General features: G+C 33.8%; 1 protein-coding gene across 2 annotated transcripts in view; it reads right to left on the reverse strand.

The window, feature by feature from the left end:
• LOC132755309 (cadherin-23-like) overlaps positions 1 to 24,980 on the reverse strand; it is a 71,057-nt gene that overhangs the window by 40,827 nt on the left and 5,250 nt on the right. The window contains exons 1-14 of one of the 2 annotated variants that reach the window (XM_060746161.1): positions 21,766 to 22,070; positions 8,928 to 9,109; positions 8,160 to 8,412; positions 7,273 to 7,406; positions 6,629 to 6,870; positions 5,666 to 5,852; positions 5,206 to 5,466; positions 4,612 to 4,758; positions 4,111 to 4,262; positions 2,932 to 3,028; positions 1,703 to 1,950; positions 1,309 to 1,429; positions 604 to 849; positions 257 to 393 (exon numbers count right to left, since the gene is read on the reverse strand). In XM_060746161.1, the coding sequence (XP_060602144.1) occupies positions 257 to 393; positions 604 to 849; positions 1,309 to 1,429; positions 1,703 to 1,950; positions 2,932 to 3,028; positions 4,111 to 4,262; positions 4,612 to 4,758; positions 5,206 to 5,466; positions 5,666 to 5,852; positions 6,629 to 6,870; positions 7,273 to 7,406; positions 8,160 to 8,412; positions 8,928 to 9,000 (2,298 nt within the window). In that variant the 5' untranslated portion in view covers positions 9,001 to 9,109; positions 21,766 to 22,070. Of the gene's footprint in view, positions 1 to 256; positions 394 to 603; positions 850 to 1,308; positions 1,430 to 1,702; positions 1,951 to 2,931; positions 3,029 to 4,110; positions 4,263 to 4,611; positions 4,759 to 5,205; positions 5,467 to 5,665; positions 5,853 to 6,628; positions 6,871 to 7,272; positions 7,407 to 8,159; positions 8,413 to 8,927; positions 9,110 to 21,765; positions 22,071 to 24,980 lie in introns of those variants that run through there. The other variant, XM_060746160.1, reaches the window with a different exon arrangement.

The raw sequence follows: 24,980 nt of genomic DNA on the forward strand, positions 1-24,980 counted from the left end.
TTTCTTTGAGTAAAATGCCACGTGGTACAACTAAGTACAATCCGTATTGTATCCGAGATAATTATTGCTAACTGGCGAGGTGTAACAAATGAAATCTCAGTCGTGATTAAAAATATTGAAATGTATTGCATATGAAGTATGTGTCCGTGTATTTATGCATATTAAGGAACCTTAAGATATTTGCGATATCGAAGAACATACAAGGGAATTTGTAAATATAAACAAACAAATGTATACAAGATAAAATAGTTAGTACCTGTGGAGTTCCTCCGTCAGTGGCCGTTACCTGGATAACGTAACTGTTAACTCCTCCATCGTAATCTAATGCTTTGGCTAATTTGATCTGTCCGGATGTCGAGTCAATACTAAATAAACTTGTTCCGCTATTAGTAACTGAAAATAAAAAAACAATGCTAAGACGTGAATTTAATATTAAGATGAACTTATTGTGTTTACGTTATTTTAACCATTCGAACGTTAATAGGATTTCTGTCAAACAATTTGTTATATACAGTAGATAGATTATATGTTCATATACAAGTACTTGCCGAACAAAGAATGTTTCCAGACAATTTAAGTAAATTCTAAATATGTTATATAAACCTGAAGTAATGGCATAGGCTTGGATATTATGTGGGGATGCGTCTGCGTCAGAAGCTACGTGTGTTGCTAAATTAGTCCCGACTGCCGTGTCCTCCGCGAATGTAACGTCAACGTTGGCACCAAAAGTAGGTGTGTTTTCATTTACTGCTCCAACTGTAACGTCGACGGGAACTTCAACTGTATTCGTTCCGTCCGAATACTCAACAACTAAAGCATAACTCGTGGTCCCACCGTCGTAATCCAATGCTATAATACATAAGAGTGATATGGCTCTATTTTCGTCATTTTGTATGATTTATTTGATATGACTTTTCGGTGCAACATAAGAATGAAACTTGCTTAACGCCTTAAAATGTGATAACATTTGTTCCTTTTTTGTTATATAACGTTCAATGAATCAATGATTTATGACCTTACTCTATAAGTTTTAGTTATAATATATTTAAGAATCTGTCGTTTCTTAACTATGTAACACTCTTGTTTCAATTTCAGCAATTTGATTTCTTTAGATGTAAATCTAAATAAAAAACATCAGTTAATTGTTGAACTATAAAAAGCGGATATAAATGATTTAAAGATAAATAGTTAAAAGATTGCCATACGTGCATATTCCAAATACTTATAAACATTTCTCAGATATCATTCTGTAAATAAAAAGTACAATTGCTTTATGTTGATAATACATTGTTAACTGTGTCCACTTACTAGCGGCAAGAGTAATCTGGCCGGCAGCACTGATAGCAAACTTTCCCGCAGCATTTGTAGCTCCAAAGCCAAACGTGGGTGTATCGACGGCGTCGCGATCCGAGCATGTTAACGCCACAACCTTCATTGTGTAAAACAGATGTAGTGCTATACAAACTTTAGTTTACTGTGGTATCACATTAAGCTTTCATTATTCATGTGTAACTCGTAATAGTCTAATAACATCAGGGAAATTATATATTGGTCATGTAGAGTTTTATAGTATTATTCTTGCGCTTTTAATATATTACACAATTTTGCCACCTCTTCGTTTCGTTTTAAGGTATCAACTACCGGAACAGGAAAGTTAAAACAAAGATGGTTGATGTACAAAAACAAAATCAGGGGAACTCACGTTATCGTTAACTGACCCTGGCTCATCTACTGTCACAGAAAGTAAATTAGTTGTGCATGTAGGTTTCTCGTCACTGACGTCATTAACGTTAACCGTCACGGACGCTGAAGCGCTTCGTGCCACTGAACCACCATCGGTTCCCGTGACAGTCAAAATATACTGCGGGGTGTCTTCAAAATCCAACCTTTGAGATATTGTTATCTCGCCGTTTGTTGGGTTAATTGTGAATTTGTTGCCTGTGTTTCCACCTAAGATGCAGAAATAATTCAATGAATAATATATTATTAATACACTTGTTACTATATATAGTAACAAAATTGCCTATGATTTCAACTGATTATGAGTGTCACGTGACCTATTATGAATTTGCGGCCCGGGGCCGAGAACTAGTTATCAGCCCGCAGAACATGTGCAAGTGCACAAACTGAAACAATGACGTCATATTTTACGTCATCAAACAGTTAACTGTAAAAGTGAAAGTAGGTTGTCAGCACGAATCGCTTTATTTTTATTATGAGAGCTTAAGCGTATTTAGTACAAACACATTTTTGTTACTATTGAAATTTGAAGAAATAATACGACAAATTCATTCCGAAAAAAATGAAAATAAAACTTGCTTCTAGATTAGAACTAGATTTGAACACACAAACAGTTAACATCCCTGTAAAGAACAGTAGAAGAGTAGACAAGAATTTCAACGAAAGAACTTTGTTGTTGTTGTTTTTTTTAAATGCTACTATTAGATCAAGTGTATTAAAGACATTAATACACGTCAGAGTAGGGCCGGAAGGTGATAATCGGCCCTGAATGAATAATAGCCCTCGGGCTAAAGCCCTCGGGTCCATTATTCATTTTGCGGGCCGATTATCACCTTCCGGCCCTCTCCTGCCGTGTATTAATCTCTTAGTATTCAAACATTAAGTTTAAAACATAGTACTATCCAATGTTCCATCAGCAGTTTTTATAATTGTAACTAGATTTTACAATAGTTGAATATGTGAAATAGCTTCATTGATATACTCAAATATCTTATAAAAAGCAACACTTTCATAATTATACACACTGATGATATTAATTTGATTTCCTAAAAAGATGCATTATTTTGATCTTATTTCTTCTTGGTATACAGCTCGTTAGTTTGCTATTGAAATGAATTGACCCATATATCAACCCTTCGGTTCAATGAAAAGATTAGGTACAAAGAAGGGAATATGTTCTTATATTTTTACCTGTGATTGCATAAGTAAGATCCCCATCACTGCCAGTGTCGGAATCAGAAGCTACTATTGTAGCTACGGTTGTGCCTACAGCTCTATTTTCATCAATCTGGAATGATGATGTAAAACATTGAAAGACAATATTTTTAAACGATTGCTTACATAAAGCTCAAAAAGCAAAGTGACTATTAACATTAAAGCAGCGTCTGCGAGACCAATATTTACAGAACTGGAATACTTCTATACAAAATATGCCCAAGCTTGATTATTACAGAAAATTTAAAACTTCTTTTTGTTATGAAAAATATCTTGATGTTTTAACAAATAATGTGTTAAGAAAAGATTTTGCTTGTTTCAGACTAGGCTCGCATAACTTAGAAATAGAAACTGGAAGATTTTTTAACATTAATAGAAACGATCGCAAATGTAAACTATGTATATATAACTCTATTGAATCAGAATACCACTTCCTTTTATGTTGTCCAATTTATACTATTATAAGAACCAAATATTTAGGACACATTTCATGGCCTACTATACAAAAATTTTCGACTATTGTCCACTAATAACAAAAGGCTTATTCTTAAATGTGCTCACTATGTTCATAATGCATTTAAGTTGAGGCAAAAGTCTCTTGAAGATGTAACTGCTTCTTAATTAGTTTCATTCTTGTACTCTTTTTGTTATATATTGTATGATATAATGTTTGTAACTATTTAACTTTTGGCCATATTTGTCATGATACTCTGTTAATGGCCAAAGGTATTGTTTATTTGCCGATTTGCCAATAAAATGAAATGAAAAAAAAAATTAATTAGCGTTTCGTTACTGTATCAAAAACTGGATGAATTATTTTTGTTTTGTTCTCGGGCCTACTATGTTTGCTATAAAACCGTTACGTTCTTTTGATATACCGGTTAGTCCCTAACGTTGATTAAAAAGTATAATATTTATTCAAATGTCAAAGGTTTAAACTGTAAATAAACTCTTTACTTACATAAAATAATAGGAACTATAAATATACATGCAATCTCTTCTAGAAAACAATACTATACATTTCACTTTTGAACTTCCTTTCATCTAGTGTTCGTATATATACATATATCAAGCACTTCCTTTTTCATTTAGATAAATTTTGTACGATCAATTTAAATTCATACACTTTAAAATAAGACAGTGTAAATTATTTACATTTTGCGTTACATCAGACGCAAAAGTAGGATCATGCTCGTTCTCTGTTGTTATGGTTACAGTGACCTGACAAGTACTGGAGAGAGCTCCATCAGATACTTTCACGATCAGGTTATATGTAGAATCTGCGCCAGTATCCAGGTCAACGACAGCTGTAGATAAACAGAAGATGGTTGAAGACATAGTGAATTTAAGTTTCTAGTGTGGCTTGTGATTCTCTTTATTAATCAAAAATATCTAATTCTTTTTTGTAATATCGTTCAATATCTTTTCGTGAACAACGGGTATCTGCATACTCACCATAATAGCCATATCGGTAGTTTCTTGTTTTACTATCTATTTACTTTAATTAAACACCTAAGTTTGATATATAGGTTTAAGATCATATTTTATGACTTTGGCATTTTTTCCATTTACTTCATCTTTTTAATAGTTTTTTTTTTATATTGTGTAATATCCTTGTTTTAAGGTGAAAGGCACATTGTGATCTTCTTACTTTACCTTTTAAGTTTAGTTGGTTAGGTGTTGTTGTATCCAGTCCGAAATAAGTACTGTAAGAAGAAGGTGTACTTGACGTTTCTATACTATACGTCAGAGTAGCTGCTGTTTCGTCATTATCTGTCGCCGCCAATGTTAAGAGACTAGTTGCTGCAGATAGAATAAGTTCAAATTTGAGAAGTTTTACAAAATTTAATTGCCAAAAGACCTTACCAAAACTATGTTGACTGTACTGTATTTCATATCAAATGCAAAAATATTCTACGGATCTATTTTCAGTTAAATGTCAGAGGGAAGTAAACGTTTAAGCAAAAAAATAAACGGCAAAATCTGTTTTCAATATAATTATGTGGAGTTTAGTTTAATAATTTTAGTTTTCTCAAATCTGAATAATATAATAGATGTTATCCGGAACTCTGCAAATGTGGATTTTTCCCAGCTAATCCGTAGGTACAAACAAACTTTACCGTTATAGCTTCACGATGCACTACCGGTCACACGTGTTGTGCTTACGGTATTTCTCTAAGCTGTAACTGTAAAGGGAAAAAAACAAATTATTCTTAATTCCGGAGTAACTCTATTCTATAGCCAGGATACCTGCAGCGGTTGATTCAACTTTTGAAACAGAGTAGATATTTTGAGCAAATGTTGGCGTATTGTCATTGACGTCAGTTAGTCCCACTCTCACAGTCCTCTCAACAGAACGAGCAGGTGTTCCTTGGTCGATAGCTTTAACAATGACGTCATAATATTCAACACCCATTGTTGCGGTATCGCGGTCGAAACTGTTACTTGTTGTCGTCAAAATGCCTGTAACTTGGTCAAGATGAAACAAACCAGTTTCTGTTGTTGAGGCGCCTGAAAAATAAAATCATATCTTTTCTATAAAACTATTTCAATTTAGAATTCAAATACAAAGTAAAGCACGTCAGTAATTATATTATGCGGAGACATATGCTTAAACGCGCGAGAGAGAATGTAAGTTCCCGTAAAAATAAAATGAAACATAAGAACTACTAATAATAATTCATTAGTAACAGTTTATCAAGAACCTTACTGGATGTCACTGTGCCCAGTGAGTACAAGATCTGGCCGTCACTACCGGCATCACCATCTGTAGCCGTTATGGTAACGATGGTTGTGCCTATGCCCATGTTTTCAGCATAAGTTAGCGCTGTTGTGGCGCTTGTCCATGCCGGTGAGAACGTTCCCCATGCTGGATCATCCTCATTTACATTTGATATCTGAAATATTTATTAATTAATATAAATAATGATTACTGAACTATGCCAGCAAAATATGATTTAAATATAGGACATGGTGATAGTCGAATTAATGTAATCGATTTTTAAATGCCATTACATAGAAATTTATTTAAAATACAATTTTGAGAGTTTACGAGAAAATACTACAACACTCTAAGAATGCAGCAGTTAACTCCCCTTGATCAGTACAATATAACAGCAATAAATACAAATGTAGTTACTTTGAGACCATGTTGTAGAATCAAGAAATTTTATTAAATAATTTCATTTCGGACCTATTGCCCCTAAAGATGGTTGCTCAGTTACGAACTAAGAATATTATTTTTTCATAATTTAAGATTGTCTTCCTTTTGAACTTTCAAGCACAAATATACTTAACATGTTCCTTTTTTAGGAGTTATACAACAATAACAACATTACTTCTGCCGATTAAAGGCTGCCAAAATAAAGCTTTATACCCTATTTGATACATGAGTGTAAAAATCTAAGTTAAGATAAAAAAATATTCATAGCAGAATTTGTCAGGACATGTTCTACTTTTATTAACTTTTTCAGTTGATTATCTAGTAAAAATCATAGAATAATTAATCATAGATTCCATGAAAATCACCAGTGAGGACTATCTTTTAGTATAAAAGACTGCTCAATAACTTTTTAATATTTACAATTGACAACATGTTTTGCAGGTTTTTCTGTAAAGAACGTATTTTATAATGTACTTTGTTAGTTTGTCAGTATTTAGGTTTCTTACTTACCGAGACAAATACCGTCGCTGTGCCAATGTTTGTCCCATCAGTAGCTGTTACTATCAATTTGTACAAATAGTTAGATGCCGTAAGAGTGTCGTAATCGATAGGATTCGATGAAGTTTCTATGAGCTTTCCGTTCCCCGCGGCAATATCAAATTTATTTGAAGTATCGTCTCCGGATAGAATATTCACGGTGACCGTGTCGCTAGAATCAGCGTCCGTCACAGTCACTAAGACAACCGATACATCTGCAATCAAGAGCAACAGTCAGCAATGCATGGTCATAAACTACGTAAATATTAACGACTTCAAAGTTAGAATACTTGTTTTAGGATTATAATACACAACATTACGTTCTTCCTAGAATAGTTGGGACAAAACATACTGGAGTACAATTGTACATGTATTGTGAACATTGAAATGGCGCAAATATTTTAATAATGTAATATTGTAATTTTAAACAAAGGGAACATGTTATATGTGATACATGGACTTTATATACCAAGTTCTTATATATGTTTATCGTTTCAAATAAAAGATTCTTCTCTTTTGTGTTATATGAAATACAGAATTTAAAAACTACCTTAAATGCCATTATTTGTGTATGATTCTATAACAGATTTATAGTATAGTAGGCAATATTTATTTACCTTGAGCTGTATTTTCCGCTATTGAGGCGTAATAAATTTCAGGAGAAAATTTCGGGGTATTATCATTTACATTCAATATATTTATCGTCATAGTTTCTGTGTCTGATAGACCACCGCCGCTGTTAGTGGTGGCTCTGAAATATATATGACAAAACCAACATAATGCGTTTGCGACCAGCATGGATACAGACCAGCCTGCGCATCTGCGCAGTCTGATCAGGATCCATACTGTTCGCTGTCAGTTTCACTACTTGTTATAGGGTTTATAAGCGAACAGCATGGACCCTGACCAGACTGCGCGGATGAGCAGGCTGGTCTGGATCCATGCTGGTCGCAAACACATAACGTTGTTTTTGTCATGACGCGGCTCATATTATGATATGATTTTATATAGATATTTTGAGAGAATTATGTAAAATGCAATCCTATTTATATAAATACAAGTCATGATAAGAAATAACTCGTCTCTAAAATGTCTATGATGCTTTGTAACCTTTTTTCTGTTGTTATCAAATAGATCAACCCTGAATCTGTAAATTGGGTGTTACCAGTAATACAATTATAAAGAAGACTATTAAAAAAGTTTTGAAATTAGCATGATACAGTGTTAAAGATGTTGATCTTTATGGTACGTGTATCACCAGATCCACAAGCAGTTTGTCTCGCAATTTGAAGGTATGTGTATCAACTGTTTAAATTCAGATTAAAACTATTTAAGTATTAACAGAAACGTTCAAATGTAAAAAGCAGCACATGTCTTGTGCTTTCAGCAGTTAACTGCTGTCGTAGTTGTCGCTGTCACTTTCATTATCATTATCAGATTGTTAATAATGTTGTCGTTTCTGTTGTTGTTGTTGTTGTTGTTGCTATTTAATGGTAAAACTTACTGTAATGTTAAGGTGTAACTTTGAGCCGCGTCGGTCTCATAATCAAACTCTCCTGCCGTGGTTATCTGCCCCGTCGAGCTGTCTATAGCGAATCTAACAGGTGTGGCAGGTGCCTGAGACTGTATGGCGTATGTTATCGTACCATTATCAGCATCAGTTGTTACAACTGTGTAAATCGAAGTTCCGGTTGCGGTGTCTTCATTTATATCAATGCTTGTCCCGCTCCCAGGAGTTACGAACACAGGAAGAGCCCCTATTGGAGGAAATGTTCAAATTTTGAAATTGCTCATGTTAGCTTTAACATAACTTAACATTTAACTATTTCCAAAACGCACACCCCCTAATGTCCTACTTTATGACCCATTCACTATATCCAGTGGTTGCATGGTTTTAATGTGATTTTAGATGTATAATTATAATACAGGAGGAAAAAGGTATACCAACGTGTTTCATTGATATTTTTAGTTTGGTACAGTAATACATTAAAAGCACAAGTCTTCTTTGCATTTTTGTTTCATTTTTATTAGTTTGTCATCATTTGTTCTTCATAACCATTCTTGAAGTTACAATAAATTTTACTACAAACTAAAGCCTCTTTATGATGTACAAGTATGTATGTGCTTGATACAATCAATATGCCGTCATAATAAATCTTTTATAAAACATGCACACACTTTGGCATGAAATATATCTTTTTCCTGTTTAAATTTGGCAAACCTTAACAAGTATTGTTATGATTTTGTCACAACTGTATTATCAATAACATACCTTGTGATATCTGCACACACACAAAGGCCGTCAATGTAATTACTAAAATTTGTTGAGAGGTAGCGTGTGCCATCGTCACACACCACGTGACAAGCGTATGCACGCGTTGCTTGTCGACGTCTGCTTAAAGGTAACAGTTGTTTCTGTTCTCCTAGACAGCTTTAAACGCTACCACCATCTACCTAAAACGAAATTATCAAAGTTTTATTGGATCATTTCAAAATGCTCCGATTTTGTTTTGCTATGATTTCTTTTTCGAACTCCTGCACTATGTTTTAGTTTAAGTGACATACATTAATATTAAGATATCATGTCATAAGTAACATTATTTTGTATCATTACGTTCTAATACAAAACCTTTTGCAAATTGCATGTTTATTTATTTATTTATTTATTTATTTATTATTGCCTTCGTTCATTGATTTATTTATAATGAATTAATTCACTTCTTTATTCATATTTTTTGTATTTTCATATAGATATATGAACATTTGTATCATTTTAGAGTTACAGTAAATAGACTTTGCAGAGCGACCCTCTATATAGCAATTACATCTGTACAACAACAACAACAACAACAACAACAATACTAATATTTTTTCTTCCCGAACTAAAGAGCTTCCACTATGTTTTACCTTCTCTAAGCAAAAACCAAAATATTTTGTGCCAAAAATGGTGTGTCTCTGCAAAGGTTATACAAAGAAATTTGATGCATCTCCTAACCCCAGCAAGTAATAAAATAATAATGAGTATTACTATTGTACAACAGCGCTGGTCGTATGTGACTATAATTCATAGAAAGAAGGCATACTTAAATGAGTATAACTGTGTGTAAACAATGCTGCTTATTAATTTTAACTATATGACGAAATACTATAGAATCCGTAGAAAGAACGCATACTTACTTTATCACTTTTAAAATTTTAATTCCTTAACACGTTCTTGATGTAAAAAGGTATTTTTCCGTAGAAAGCATTTGCAAGTTTATAAAGATCTCGGAAAACATACTTTAATGAAAAAATTAATTCACTATCGTTTAATTTCGTTTATACATAAACAAGAAAAATGTTTTTTAAAAGCATTTTTGTTAACCTAATTGTCAGACGTGATAATCCAACTTAATATCGATTGACAAAAAAAGAGATTAAAGTATATTCTTCAAACGTAACAACACGCAAACACATGTATTAAAGTAAGATTAAAATAGTAAATGGTGTCCCTTATAAAACACGACTATTTATATTTTTTGTGTTGTTTAGATCAAGCAGACAAAAAACGTTATTGTTGTAATTGTCTTTTTTCTCTTTTTGGTGGTGGTGGTTGTGTGGTTGTGGTGGTGGTGGTGGTTGAGTGCTATTGTTGTATTTGTTGTTGTCGACTGTCGTTTGCGATGATTTATCATTATTATTATTATTATTATTATTATTATTATTATTATTATTATTATTATTATTATTATTATTATTACTATTATTATTAATTATTATTATTATTATTATTATTATTATTATTATTATTAGCATTATTATTAGCATTATTATTATCTTCAGCATTATTACGACCACCATCACTATCATCATCACGACCATAATCATTATAATGTAAGACTGTAGACTAGAATTTTGACCAAAAAAAATGTAAAGTATAAGTAAAGGACATTTAGTATGTGAGAAGTTAGCAGTTAACAGTGAGCTAAGCAAAAAGGCATTACGATTTATATAGGGAAATCAATGATCTGCTGTTATGCTCAGCTGGGTAAACAATCTAGCAGAGCATTCCAAAATAAAGTGTAGAAATGCTTTGCTGGTATGCTCAGCTGGGTAAGCAATTTAGCAGACCATTACTAAATAAAGTGTAAAAATGCTCTGCTGGTATGCTCAGCTGGCTAGGCAATCTAGCAGGGCATTCCTAAATATAGTGTAAAAATACCCTGCTGTTATACTCAGCTGGCTAAGCAATCTAGCGGGACATTCCCAAATATAGTGTAAAAATGCTCTGCTGGTTTGCTCAGCTGGCTAGGCAATCTAGCAGGGCATTCCTAAATATAGTGTAAAAAATACTCTGCTGTTATACTCAGCTGGCTAAGCAATCTAGCGGGGCATTCCAAAATATAGTGTAAAAAGCTCTGCTGTTATGCTCAGCTGGCTAAGCAATCTAGTGGGGCATTCCAAAATATAGTGTAAAAATGCTCTGCTGTTATGCTCAGCTGGCAAAGCAATCTAGCGGGGCATTCCCAAATATAGTGTAAAAATGCTCTGCTGGTATGCTCAGCTGGCTAGGCAATCTAGCAGGGCATTCCTAAATATAGTGTAAAAAAACTCTGCTGTTTTACTCAGCTGGCTAAGCAATCTAGCGGGGCATTCCAAAATATAGTGTAAAAAGCTCTGCTGTTATGCTCAGCTGGCTAAGCAATCTAGCGGGACATTCCAAAATGAAGTGGTAAAATGCTCTGCTGAATTGCTCAGCTGGCTAGGCAATCTAGAAGGGCATTCCTAAATATAGTGTTAAAAATGCTCAGCTGGCTAGGCAATCCAGCAGAGCATTCCTAAATATAGTGTAAAAATGCTCTGCTGGCAAGCTCAGCTGGCTAAGCAATCTAGCAGAGCGTTCCAAAATATAGTGCGAAAAATGCTCTGCTGGTATGCTCAGCTAGCTAAGCAATCTAGCAGGGCATTCCTAAATATAGTGTTAAAAATGCTCAGCTGGCTAGGCAATCCAGCAAAGCATTCTGAAAATTAGTGTAAAAATGTTCTGCTGGAATGCTGAGCTGTCTAGGCAAACTAGCAGGGCATTCTTAAATAAAGTATAAATGTCGTTGGTCTGCATCTGATTATTTGGCACTCGTAGACTTTCTAAAATATTTAGTGCCAATGCAGATAATGACATTTTCTACTTCTACGGGACCCTTTAGTGTCTTTTTCTTAGGTCTCCGACTGATTCTGGGACGATCGCAGACTTTCAGGAATTTTTGGTGTTAATGCAGATAATGACATTTGTGAATTTTTAGGACCATCCAGAGTCCATTTCGTTGGTCTGCGAATGTTTCTGGAACACTCGCAGACTTTCAGAAATGTTCGGTGCCAATGGAGATAATGACATTTTTACTTCAAAAGGACCCTCCTGAGTCTATTTCGTTGGTCTGCGACTGATTCTGAGTCGCTCGCAGACTTTCAGGAATTTTGGTGTCAATGCAGAAAATGATATTTCTGACTTATTGGGACCTTTCTGAATCCATTTTTGGGGTCTGCGACTGATTCTGAGGCACTCACAGACTTTCAGGAATTTTTGATGTCAAGGCAGATAATGACATTTTTTACTTCTAGGGACCATCCAGGGTCCATTTTTTTGGTCTGCGACTTAATCTTTGACAGTCACAGACTTTCAGGAATTGTTGGTGCCAATAGAATTAATTACAATTTATGACATTTTTGACCATCCAGAGTCTATTTCGTTGGTCTGCGACTGATTATTGGGCACTTGCAGACTTTCAGGAATTTTTGGTGCTAATGCAGATAATGACATTTTAGGGGTAAAAATGCTCTGCTTATGACTAAGGGGTCCTTAAAAGTAAAAAAGTCATGATCTGCAATGGCACTAAACATCCTGAAAGTCTGCGAGTCGCAAGGAATCAGTCGCAGACCCAAGAAATGTACTCTGGCGGTTCCCTAAAAGTCAAAAATGTCATTATCTCCATTGGCATCAAAATTCCTGAAAGTCTGCAAGTGTCCCAAAATCAGTCGCAGACCAGCGAAATGAACTCTGGTTGGTCGCTAGAAGTCAAAAATGTCATTATCTTCATTGGCACCAGAGATTCCTGAAAGTCTGCGAATGTCCCAGAATCAGTCGCAGACCATAAAAATGGACTCTGGCGGGTCCCTTGAAGTAAAAATTGCCATCCTCTCTATTGGCACCAAACTTTCCTTAAAGTCTGCGAGTGTCCAACGATACGCTGCAGGCTAATGAAATGGACTCTTAAATGTCCATAGAAGTCAAAAATATGATTATTTCCATTGGCACCAACCATTCCTGAAAGTCTGCGAGTGTCCAAGAATCAGTCGCAGATGACCAAAATGGACTCTTGAGGGTCCTTAGAAGTCTTAATTGTCAATATCAGCATTGGCACCAAAATTCCTGAAAGTCTGCGAGTGTCCTTCAAAACGTCGCAGGACAATGAAATAGTCTCTTACAGGTCCTTAGAAGTCAAAAATATCATTATTTCTATTGGCACCGAAATACCTGAAAGTCTGCGAGTGCCTCAGGATTGCCTAGAACTCGAAAATGTCAATAAAACTTTGGCAACAATAAATCCTGGAACTCAGAATTAGTCTGCCAACTGAGCATTCCACCAGAGCATTTTTAACTATATTTCGGAATGCCCTGCTAGATTGCCTAGCCAGCTTAGCATTTCACCAGAGCATTTTTACACCATATTTAGTAATGCCCTGCTAGATTGCCTAGCCAGTTGAGCATTCCACCAGAGCATTTTTTCACTATATTAAGGAATGCTCTGCTGTAGTGCCTAGCCAGCTGAGCATTCCAGCAGAGCATTTTTAAACTATATCTAGTAATGCTCTGCTAGATTGCCTAGCCAGCTGAGCATTCCACCAGAGCATTTTTTCACTGTATTAAGGAATGCTCTGCTATAGTGCCTAGCCAGCTGAGCATTCCTGCAGAGCATTTTAACACTTTATTTAGTAATGCCCTGCTAGATTGCCTAGCCAGCTTAGCATTCCAGCAGAGCATTTTTACACTATATTTCGTAATGCTCTGCTAGATTGCCTAGCCAGCTTAGCATTCCAGCAGAGCATTTTTACACTATATTTAGTTATGCCCTGCTAGATTGCCTATCCAGCTTAGCATTCCAGAAAAGCAATTCTTCACTATATTTAGTAATGCTCTGCTAGATTGCCTAGCCAGCTTAGCATTCCAGCAGAGCATTTTTACACTGTATTTAGTAATGTCCTGCTAGACTGCCTAGCCAGCTTAGCATTCCAGCAGAGCATTTTTACACTGTATTTAGTAATGCTCTGCTTGATTGCCTAGCCAGCTTAGCATTCCAGCAGAGCATTTTTTTCACTATATCTAGGAATGCTCTGCTATAGTGCCTAGCCAGTTGAGCATTCCTGCATAGTATTTTAACACTTTATTTAGTAATGCCCTGCTAGATTGCCTAGCCAGCTTAGCATTCCAACAGAGCATTTTTACACGTTATTTCGTAATGCTCTGCTAGATTGCCTAGCAGCTTAGCATTCCACCAGAGCATTTTTACACTATATTTAGGAATGCCCTGCTAGATTGCCTAGCCAGCCTAGCATTCCAGCAGAGCATTTTTACACTATATTTAGCAATGCCCTGCTAGATTGCCTAGCCAGCTTAGCATTCCAGAAAAGCATTTGTTCACTATATTTAGTAATGCTCTGCTAGATTGCCTAGCCAGCTTAGCATTCCAGCAGAGCATTTTTTCACTATATTTAGGAATGCTCTGCTAGATTGCCTAGCCAGCTTAGCATTCCAGCAGAGCATTTTTACACTATATTTAGTAATACCCTGCTAGATTGCCTAGCCAGCTTAGCATTCCAGAATAGCATTTGTAAACTATATTTAGTAATGTCCTGCTAGATTGCCTAGCCAGCTTAGCATTCCAGAATAGCATTTGTACACTATATTTAGTAATGTCCTGCTAGATTGCCTAGCCAGCTTAGCATTCCAGCAGAGCATTTTAACACTATATTTAGTAATGCACTGCTAGATTGCCTAGCCAGCTGAGCATTACAGCAGATCATTACCTTCCCTATATAAATTGAAATGCCTTTTTGCTTCTCACATACGGACATTTATATTGAATTATTCAAGTGACTTCATTAGTAAAACGTTTTGCTAGTGCGGACGCTTTTTAGATAAAACAAATTATTTTTAACAATCATTTCTACATTATATAAAGGGTTAAGAGTTGTAAATGTTTTTACTGGTATAACAAAAGAGACGAATAGAGCAGTTTAAATAATGATGATAAAAATTTGGAGGATCTATCAATACTTTCAAACAGCACTCATGTTGTAGGAAAAGAAAATTACATATGAGTTAAATGACGGTTTTAAAGTGCGTAGTTACGATTTTATAACTAGTATTTTGAATATCAGCACTCATCTGTAAAAGTGTTTACTCTTGATGCATATATGCACTTGACATTGAAATGATAAACTTATAGTGGGTGCCTTTATAAATTATCTCCCAATTAGCTAATTTCTGTATTTATTCCTTTTTCGAAAAGCTGTAATTTAACTTGATATTTTCATTTTGATCACATTTACGCTCAGCCACTGTTACACACACACCATTTTCAAAAGCTGCCTCATTCTTAAGAATTCGAAAGTTCAATTTGATTTGCATAAATTGAATAAATTATGTATACTTTATATAAGACATTTTAAATACTATATGTATGCTTTATTCTAGGCTGAATGAGGGTCCACCCGCCCTTTCAAGGACTGAGAGTACGGACCACGAAATGATAAACTATTTGATAAGCATGTGCTTATATAGACAATGATATCCGATAAGAACCGTAGATCACCGCAAAAGTTCAAGAAAAGAACAACAAATTAAAGGTAATTGATGTTATAATTATATCCAGCCTGTAATTAACTTTCACATATCGTAACACTGTTAAAGATATAATACGTACGTTTAATGGAACCTTTTGACTACAATAAGGTTTATCGTACAATCCAAATCTAATAATTGAAACTGAATCGTTTACATACGCAGTTTATAGAGGGAACATAACCGGAGAGGGGAATCAAGTTTAATATGTATATATTATAAAGCAAGGGTCGGGATCATAAAGTGCGTTTTAGAGTACATAGTTACAGAAAATAATTTAGTGCGACTAGTACGATTAGCTCCCGTCGAATAACCAAAATGTATAGGTTACACACGTCAAACTCTATACTATCTGCAAATAAAAAGTTATTGAGAAAATGTATCTGTTGTATTTTTATCTGTTCATCTTTTATTATTTCACACCTGAGGGAACAATCATTTACGTAAAAACAAACATATCAGATCTCTCTGTTTATATACAGTAATCAGAAGTGGGTTCGTACAGTTTAAGATAGTTTGAGCATTAGGGAATGAATGTAAAGAATTTTAGAGCAACAAAAGAAATTTAACAAATGTGTTTAACTGTCCTCAAAGTTACGAAAATCTTCTGTTGGCGTTAGTGCTTTTACCGACACTTACCGCTTTAAATTTACGTCACGATAGTTCGTGAAGAGATTTACGTAATGAAAGTGAAATGTCACCATAAAAGCTGTTCACATTAATAATAAAATAACTCCTATTAAACCAAGTATCTTTGCTGCTTATTGAAGGTCCCTGGGCTTACAAGGTGTAACTTAGATATGTGACGTGTCAGCCGGGTACATGTTATATGAGCCGTGTCATGACAAAACCAACGTAATGCGTTTGCGACCAGCATGGATCCAGACCAGCCTGCGCATCCGCGTTTTTTCATGACACGACTCATATGATTATTACATATATGTGATTGACATGAAATCTAACTTACTACGGCACTACATATATGAACATTATGACTGGAACCAACAAGTACTAAGCAATGAATGTAAAGTTTCTTGCCCAAGGAAACAACGGCTTGCCCCTGACAGTGTCTGAACCCACGCGGTCAGCAATCCTTAGATTACTAGTCCGACGCGTTAACCACTCGGCCACGCCAACACAACTCTCGGATTCGAGAGTGTTTCAATAAGCTAATAGCTTCCAACACAATCGAACAAAAAATAAATTTGCACAAACTAACATTATGACTGAAGTAACTGTTGTCATTCCCTTACTACCAGGGAGGTGGTAGGTTGGCATATAGATCTGCCCTCCGTCCGTCCGTACCGCTTTCATGCTGTCCGTATATAGACAGACAAAACAGTGTAATGTGGGGACATCCGTGTCATATTAACTTATTTGCCATTATTTAACAATTCCTTTACTAACGAAATAATTAAGGGATATTTATGTGTTTTCTGGTATATAATAGATACTTCCTATAGAAAGTGAGGTCTAGATTATATTCTTTATTTGTTTATTTTACATTATGTTCATCGTTTCGAAAGTTTTTCTTAAATCACATGAATCCTGAAATATTTTGCTGAAAAGATTCATTTATATAAACTGAAAACAAGAACACCTTTCATTGACCAAATAGAACCACGTAATGTATGTTTATTGTATGTACTACTGTAAGTTTATTTGCCATTAGTTGAGATTATCTTAATGCCCTGTACAATAGATTTATTATGAAGGACAATATTTACATGACACATTAAAACAAATAACACGGCCATTAGATTGTAACTGAGAACAACTTTGCTCCCTTTAAATCAAAGTGCACCTGACTCCTATATAAAAGTACATATGCGAAAACAAAATGTTCTGTTAAACATAAGACATAAGCAAATAGCTTAAATCTCAAAGACGAGCAGAATAAAGACGCTTGATAGATCCTAATTAGCTGCCCCAATGCCATGTGATGAAATCATATGAATTTCTTTATTTTTCGTTACGTAGAATTATCTTAAAGTGAATTATTGTAACAGTTTGAGATATGAGAATTATCAACAAATCTTTAGATATATAGATATAACAAAATGATATTAGTACAATGTAATCAAACCAAAGATACACCATCCTTAACGATTAGCGACAAAGAAATACTATAAGTTGCTGATGGAATATACGGGAAAATATAGCCTGAATGAGATAAATATGGCCGAGTACTTGTATGGCAAGATTATGATAACGCAACTTCTTAATGACGAGAAGTTCATAAAAAACATCAATTTTAGACTGTTTTCAAAGAAGCGCGGGAAAAGAAGCACGTAATCTACTGCTACGCTAACGCTGCGAAATAAAAGTATGTAGTCATCATTGCGGTGTACCTTGTAACCTTAATTTAAGTAAGGACATTTGAATCAGGAAACATGCCATAAAGAACAAAACTCAATAAAAATGCATGTTTATGCACCCACGAATTTAACGAAATACCCTGTTATGTTTGCGTGCTTCGGTTCTTCAAGATATATACGGCATAGTATATAGAGTGTTTATGCCTATCAGAATTTGAGAAATTTATTTGCATGATTAAAGATATGTATACATATTTTTTATTTCAGTCTCATCTATGTACACTCGTTCATAAATCACATAATATTACATTTATATTCATACAGCCATTAACTATAAAAGAATTACGAGATTTACTGACCATAAACCACTAAGACATTTAAAATTGTACAAAAACGTTATTTAAACAAAACAAAAGATGACAATAACTATCTTGTTTACTCAATATAAATTGTATGAGTTCAACTAAACCTGTCATTAAAACGAAAAAATACTTTATTTACACAGACATATATTTACTCTGGTTAGAATTTCGAGGACAGTTTTAGGCGCATTTTCTAATTACTGGCTTATTTGTAAACAAAGCTTTCAGATGAAATCATAAAAATTAGGTTCAATGAATAATTCATTCCTGGTATCCTCATACATATGACATTATAACAAAGCATGAATCTCGGTTTCTACTACATATCACAGAACAGACATTCTCTATCTTAATAAGCAAGATTTTCATATCCTCTAGTTTCATATATGAGCCGCGTCACGACAAAACCAACGTAATGCGTTTTCATCCAGCATGGATGAAGACCAGCCTGCGCATCCGCGCAGTCTGATCAGGATCCATGCTGTTCGCTATCAGTTTCTCTACTTGTTATATGATGTGTAAACGAACAGCATGGATCCTGATCAGACTTCGCGGAAGCGCAGGCTGGTCTGGATCCATGCTGGTCACAAACCCATGATGTTGGTTTGCTCATATATCGATGGTGCTGGATTGCATGCATATTTACAAAAGACAGATGTATGTTTTAGAGGTAATATCTTCGGTAAGAAAATATAATTAAAAGGTGCAACAAGCTCTTAACTTCAATCCACCTCGACATGACATATTTGCATGCCTTATGCGAGGCAATTCTTTCGCTTAAAAACTTCTTCAACACATACCTTTCAATGGTGTAACGTGCATGTACTTATTCCTAGGTATAGATATGGACCAAATGAATGAATGTTGTTTTCGGGGGCTGTTTTGGGTTGTGGGAGTTTCTTTGTTGATGTTTGTTTTTTTTTCTGTTGTTATTTTTATTACCAAATATGAAAATGTCACGATTACAGAAAATTTACAAGCTCACTCACTCCACTGTCTTACTTTTTTACTAACTTATATTTGTAAAATATATGTCCGATATATCTCGTGTTCTGCTTGCTACACGCAGTTCAAATTTGAGCCGCGCCACGACAAAACCAACATAGTGCGTTTGCGACCAGCATGGATCCAGACCAGTCTGCGCATCCCTGCAGTATGGTCAGATTCCATGCTGTTCGCTATCAGTTTCTCTACTTGTTATATGGTTTGTAAGCGAACAGCATGGATCCTGATCAGACTGTGCGGATGCGCAGGTTGGTCTGAATCCATGCTGGTCGCAAACGCACTATGTTGGATTTGTCGTGACTTGGCTCATTTCAATGTTAATTGTGAAAAAAAAGAGGATAAACTGGCTTAACCTGACACAACTAGTTAAATCAATGATAGTCAAAATAGTTACAAAATAAACATTTAACTTAATCTAGCTTAAAGGCACGTTATGTCTAAGATATAGCAATCATTAGTTTTACAAGGTTTATATAATGATGTTAAAAAAATAAGTTGATTATAAATCACTTGAAAAAAGTAGCCCTGAATTTGAAATCATATGTTATAAAAGTAGCAAAATGTAAATAAAGAAGTATTTTGACTTCCGTCACCATATTATTACTAATTGTAAATAAGCAACATAAGCAAAATATGGTACCTGTAATTGAACAATGTGTATTTTTTAAAAAGAAATATAACCGGACAGCAAAATGAAAAAGCTTTTGAAAAACGGCATAATGTGATTTTAAAACGAATATTATTTATTCTAGTACCAAACAAACCATGTGAATAGTCATGAATTACATTTGTCATCATGACAGGCTGAGATAAGAATTCGAAACAAAACAAATCGTTTGTTAACAAAAATATGTAGAAATCTTTGTATAAACACAATCAAGATATTCGCTTGAATATTTTTTTAAATCCACATTGTTCAAGAAATAATAGAATGGCCACCATCAAATACGGAAAACAGGTGAGGATATTTCAACTTCATGAATTCACGATTAAAACTTCGGAAATTCTTAATTTCAACTTCATGAATTCAAGTTTTCAAAATACAGAATTCACAAATTTAAGATTTCAGCACACGATTTCAACTTCATGAATTCAAGATTCAACTTTATGAAGTTGAAATCGTGATTTTGAAATCATAAATTCGCGAGTTAAATTTGTGGAGTTGTAATTGTGAATTCATGAAATTGAAATCGTAAATTCGTGAAATTGAAATCTTCAATTCATGAAGATGAAATCGTGAATTCGGGAAATTGAAATCTTGAATTTGTGGAGTTGAAATCGTTAATTCATAAAGTTGATTTCGTGAGTTCGTGAAGTTGAAATTATAAATTTGAAGAAGTTGAATTCGTGATGTTGAATTCGAGAATTTAAGAAATTGAAATCATGAATTTGTAAAATTAAATCGTTAATTCATGAAGATGAAATCATGAATTCGTGAAGTGGAAATCGTGAATTCGTGAAGTTGAAATCGTGAATTCATGAAAATGAGATCGAGAATTCCTGAAGTTGAAATCGGTATTCGTGAAGTTGAAATCATTATTTCACGAAATTCAATTTCTTGAAGTTGAAATCGTGAGTTCATGAAGAATAAATTGTGAATTCATGATTCATGTGAATTCATGAAGATGAAATCGGGAATTCGTGAAGTTGAAATGTCCCCACAAGTATTTCGTACTTTTATGATATCAGTTCCGTTTTACTCCGATCAATTTTTTCTGATCGCAACTATATACGACATCTACAAATCAAACATAAAATGTCATAAAACTGTTTAATCTATATTTTTACCATCTAGGCTATGATTTTTGTTGCTTTTTAAGTCATATCGACACTGAATTGGTACAATGGTATTTGCTATCTTATGTAGTGGTGAAATGACTCTCACACATCTGGGTATAAATTTACGACCATGACGGAACCTGAGTGGAAAACCGACCTTGTATACGCATTACTCATAAAAGAAATTAGCGTTTATATTGGTGTTCGAACTCGTGTTTGTGATACATCACCGCGAGATATTCATCCACACTGGTCATGAGGTTGACCTTGTACAATGAGATAATTTTTTTTTTTGCTTTGAGTTTTCAGTAATTCGTAACTGAAATCTTTAAATTATTTTGGTTTTTTACACTAGTTTCATTTATATATCTTTATTCATTTATTTTCATTTATGTACTTTTTATTTTATGTTTAACAAAAATATGACAAAAGCAATTGCCAAAAGTACAAAGGTTTAAAATAAATTATAATAAATAAACGCGATTATTGAAAGATCCGAAGAAAAACCAAAAAATTAAAAATTCGTCTCTCTATAAATTACATTTTTTAATAAACTTACAAATTTGTCAAAGCTATCATGAAAACAACATCACGTCAATATAGTACATTACATAAATATAAATATATACATTCGCTGTCAAAAAAGAAAAATCTTACTAATATTAATCTATAAATATATAAAAAAACAATTATTTTTTTCTAAAACAAGCCGCTCCAATAAATATCATGATGCAAATAGTTTATTATCGGAAAAAAGTTTTTAAAACTCACCATTTTAAGCTTTAATCCAATTTTTAAGGGGGAAAAAGTCCACTTTTTAATTATTATTATGTAACTGTAATTAGTTTCGCTTAAAAAGATACACTAGAAAATGTCACGTGTAAACTTAGCAACAGTGAAGTATTAACTCGTGTCGTACATATTTTTCTTTTTTGAAAAGGTAAAGAACGCAATCTCAAGAAACTCTTAAAAGATCGAATTATCTCAGTACGGGTATTAACAATGCTGTTTTACGAGCGATCGTTTGGTGATACTTATTTAAAGTATCCGTCAGTTCTATTCGAATCACCGTCTATTGTTTTACCCTTATTGTAAGATATATCTGTAAGACGTTATATGCGATAGAACGATTGAATGATAATTTTTAGTTGTTTTTTATTATGATTAATTACAGTCCCATTCAAACGTATTACTCTATTATGCTGCAAAGTATGGGTCAGCTAATTTAAAATACATTTATACAGTGTGTAACTTCACATCTTTGTATAAAAGTTAATAAATTGAAAAACTAAGTTTAAAACAGTTTGTAGAGTCATTCATTTTAATGTACATGTAAATAACGAATATGTACCTTTTTCTGGTCGAATATTTACAGTCCCTGTCGGATGGGACGCTTATTTATTTTAACTTAAACTTTTTTTCGTCAACGAAATCTCTGGAAATTCCAATTTGAAGTTTAGATTTAAAGTCTTTTATTCATCCAAGAAAGACTCTAAATTGTATTATATTGTATTATATTGTATTATATTGTATTACATATACTTGGTACAACAAACTTTTCGTTACAATATATCCTTTTTATAGTTAAATATATATAAATAAAACTGTGTACTTAGTCTTCAAAACAACATAATACATCTGATGTAAAACGTTAAAAATGAAGAAGGAGAAAAATTACATCAATCACAACATATGTATCACTTAAATTATCTATGCTAAAATAACTGATAAGACATTTCAGCTATTACAGTGTCTAAAATGCTGATCAACAATTTAAATTCAAAGCGGTAGAAAATTCAACTGCAATTAAAGTTATTAAACGGTGGGTATTTGATGGTACGTGTTGGGACCGGACAGAACAGGACCATGAAACTCTGTAGGTTACGGTAGAATAGGGTAGGGTATTAGTGTTGGTGTTGGTATGGTGTGCTGTGCTGTGCTGTGCTGTGCTGTGCTGTGCTGTGCTGTGCTGTGCTGTGCTGCGCTGCGCTGCGCTGCGCTGCGCTGCGCTGCGCTGCGCTGCGCTATGCTATGCTATGCTATGCTAAATTGTTTTTGTTAAAACAAGTAGTTTGGCTTCAGATTGCACCTTTACGGGCATGACATCAGTAATATGTAAAATACTTCCAAAATGTTAAGCATTGACTCGTGACGAAATATCAACCAAAGTATATATCTACAAAGATTATTATTCATATTCATTCTTTATAGGTACACATAGAGAACTCGTTAGGAACCTAACTGTAATTCATTCAAGTACATTATTTTGATGGGCAATATCAATACTAAATCAGTTTCCTAATTACAAAAAAAATCATGTTTATCCAATACTTGTCATTTAATCTAAGACATTAAATACAAAATTGGAAAAACGTATCACTTACTAATTTGTCAGCTATGCAAATCTATCGTTTATTTACTGAAAGACAATGTCTCGTAAAACAAAGATTTGTTGTCTATAATATATTATCAGGATATACAATTCTATTATCTAAAGGTTAGAACGAATAAACAAATCCGTTATTTACGGCGGGAAAAAGGTTTGTTATTCATCGAAACTTGAAAAGAATTTTAGATCGGTACTGAATTGTACAATAGTCGTCCTCCCGGAATAAAAAAAAAACAGAAGAAATAATTTATTTTGAATTAATTAATCTCAAGTTTGATAAAAGATATATTACTTGATTGAGTATATAAAACTATCAATTACAAACTGTGTATTTTAATCTAATGAATAGACATTCTTATGGTCATCGCCTATAGTGGTATTCACATATATTGAAACATGAACATATCGTATAATTTAAAAAATAAATTATTTAATCTTTTTACGCAAATTTGATTGAAGTCAGAGGTCTCTTTTTATGAAGTGTAATAAAGCTTTTCTCTTTTTTATTTAAGAAATAAACTTTAAACTAGTACATTCTAAAATGTGTTGAAATTCATTCTTTTCATACCTTCTCTAATGTCGGGACAATAATACTATTACACTTCATTCGCACGGACGGACACTTTTGCCATGCTCTTCAACTGTCATTGAGCTAGAATGTCCATGTATTAACAAAATACAATTTTATTACATTTCTAATTATTGATATAATGTGGATGGTAATAGGCATGAAATTATGTTAATGCCTCAACAAAATCTTGTTTCTTGAATCGATGGAGAGAAAATTATAAATAAAAAAGTACTTTAAACTAATTGGGAGATCATTTAATCTCTTTAAATATCTATTAGTGATATACATGATATTAAAGAGGAACGCAGTATTATCTGCTTGTCAATTATATTTGCACTTGAATAGGTACTTGAATTCAGTGAAGATTGCATAGCGTCTGTTTGATATATGCACGCCTTTTTTAGGATAATTATGTTGAATAGCATGAAGTAAAAATAACTGCTGACAAACGGACTTTGGAGTAGGGGGGTAATTATAACATGGAAGTCTATTCATAAGATCAGGCGTTCATCCTTATAACTACAAAATCACAGACCCCATCGAATATAAAAACGATTATAACACCATTTTAACACCAAGTTTGATTGATTCAGGTATACGCGTATTAATTAACCGATTTTCATTAATCATTTTATGCAGAACATAACAGAGGTCATTGCATGCACATAGGAACATCGTCATAACAAATATGTTGAAATTTAAGTTCAGTGTAAGATCGGAATATATTTCACCGAGTGAGCACCAAAAGGTATATTTCACGAGTGGCGCAGCCACGAGTGAAATATGAACTTTTGGTGTTCACAAGGTGAAATATATAGAGGATATTTGTTTAGTTCAGTGTAAGATCGGAATATATTTCACCGAGTGAGCACCAAAAGGTATATTTCACGAGTGGCGCAGTCACGAGTGAAATATGAACTTTTGGTGTTCACAAGGTGAAATATATTTCGATCTTACACTAAAATAAACAAATTTTCTTTTTATTATATGCAAATAAACGTTTTAAAAAGACATTAAATCTAATAC

The sequence above is a fragment of the Ruditapes philippinarum genome, unplaced genomic scaffold, assembly GCF_026571515.1.
Source record: "Ruditapes philippinarum isolate M1 unplaced genomic scaffold, ASM2657151v2 ctg2557_1_1_1_1, whole genome shotgun sequence".
NCBI classification, from domain to species: domain Eukaryota; kingdom Metazoa; phylum Mollusca; class Bivalvia; order Venerida; family Veneridae; genus Ruditapes; species Ruditapes philippinarum.